The sequence below is a fragment of the Egretta garzetta genome, unplaced genomic scaffold (genome assembly GCF_000687185.1).
Source record: "Egretta garzetta isolate BGI_Z169 unplaced genomic scaffold, ASM68718v1 scaffold204, whole genome shotgun sequence".
Lineage (NCBI taxonomy): Eukaryota > Metazoa > Chordata > Aves > Pelecaniformes > Ardeidae > Egretta > Egretta garzetta.
Genome location: NW_009259424.1, coordinates 2,954,985 through 2,956,711, shown reverse-complemented (window position 1 = coordinate 2,956,711; position 1,727 = coordinate 2,954,985). Strand labels below are relative to the sequence as shown.

Here is a 1,727-nt window from a genome sequence, read left to right as displayed (position 1 = left end):
TGGGTTTACATGGCAAGTTTTATCCACATGACTTCCAAAGAACATTTCAGTTTAAATGAATACCCCATGCTGCCTATGCTAAGTAACTGCTCATCCTGGGAGGTGAGAGGAAAGGCACAGCACTGAACAGGTATGTAAGGGTGGAAAGCAAAGATTCCCATAGACACTTGGAAGATGAAGAACTTTGGGCAAGACCTGGATAAATGTAGATGTGCTGAAATCTAGCACAGGACATCTCAAACAGTGTCTGTGAGAACACTGAGGGGAACTGTAAAGGTGGGCCTCAGTATTAAATCATCTCCCCTGCTCTTGACGTGTTTACCAGGATCCCTGGCTCAGCAGTGTCCCTTGGGGAAGGCACTGATTTTTGAGGCAGCTGCCCTGCTTTCTGAGTGACTTCAGCATTCCTCTAAGGTCATCCATCCAAATATTGACCAGCCTGACCTTCAGGAGGTAATTGCAGAAAAGCACACCATGAGATGGCTCCAGACTCCATCCAAGACAGATGACAAGCAACGTCAGGCTGGGCAAAAATCCATCTGCAAAGTGTGGACAATACCAGGGACAGAGGAAACATTTACGAGAACATAATCATTTTCAGATGCCAAATCTGACTTGCTTGGCTCAGTGACTTCATTAAATGATACTCAAAGGCTCAGTTTAGTAGCACTGATGGGAGATCAGTACAAAGAACTGATGTAGTACCCAGACCGATATAGGCTGAGCTGGCATTAAACACCTCCTTTCCTGACCCCTACAAAACAGAGACTAGACAAAGTGTTTCCATGCTGTGAACCAAACTGTTGTAAAAGATGAAGTCATGCGAAGCTGCACTGGCACTGGGGCTACGCTGTCCCTAGCTGGTCTCAGGGTTTGGGGTGGGAAGGGAGAGAAACGCTTGCGTTCTCGCCCTCCACCCTTCGGTGCTGCTGTAGCCAGCCAAGGGCTCGTAGCTGGAGTTTCTTAGCCGCTTGTGTAAAGGAAATGTATCACTGCAAAATGAAAGGCTCTGAGAGGAAGTTAATTTAATACAGCTTATTCAGGCACTGTCCTTATTAATTATCTTGAACACAATAATTACTTCTCATTGTATCCATACTGTTCAATCTAATGTGAAAGGTCTCTGTTCAGCCCACACTTCTTTAGCAATTTACTTTGATTACAGTTATGATAAAAATAATGGGGGAAAAAATCCAACTGCTAACAACTCACACGTTACAAATTTAAAAAACAGATGTAATAAGTTGGAGGAGTAATAATGTGCAAAAGGTTTTTTTTCCCTTATATTCTTTCATGAATATTCTTCTAGTTTTAACAGCAGGTGAGAATGGAAATACGATTTTGAGGACTGCATATATTTTATCCCTGTATTTTAATTACTTGATAATGTAATATTAATATTGATTGACTTATTGATAATGTAATATTAATAACCTGTTTCTATTTTCTTTGCAGTTTACAGACATTTCATTAAATAAGAAACCCAGATGCCTGTATGTATATCTTTTTATTTTTCTCTTACTTAAAGATGCTAACTTGACATGCTTACATTTCTGCTTTTGCATTTCACCTTACCCAAAAGCCTGAATTGGGTTGGGTTTGGATCAGGTGCTGTACCTGAGTATGGTCTGTATTTATGTCATGTAATAGAGGAAAAACAGGTTTCTGCTAAATCAAAGCTAAAATCAGGTATTCTGTAAAGAAAAAAGCAGAATAATTTTCTGTTA

At 40.3% G+C, this 1,727-nt stretch overlaps 1 protein-coding gene across 1 annotated transcript in view; it reads left to right on the top strand.

Moving 5' to 3' along the window:
- Window positions 1–1,727, top strand: part of ZNF365 (zinc finger protein 365) — a gene marked incomplete at its 5' end in the record, with an annotated part of 19,280 nt that overhangs the window by 11,613 nt on the left and 5,940 nt on the right. Inside the window, one exon of the mRNA XM_009636977.2 lies at window positions 1,456–1,493. Coding sequence (XP_009635272.1) covers window positions 1,456–1,493 — 38 coding nt within the window. The remainder of the gene's footprint in view (window positions 1–1,455; window positions 1,494–1,727) is intronic.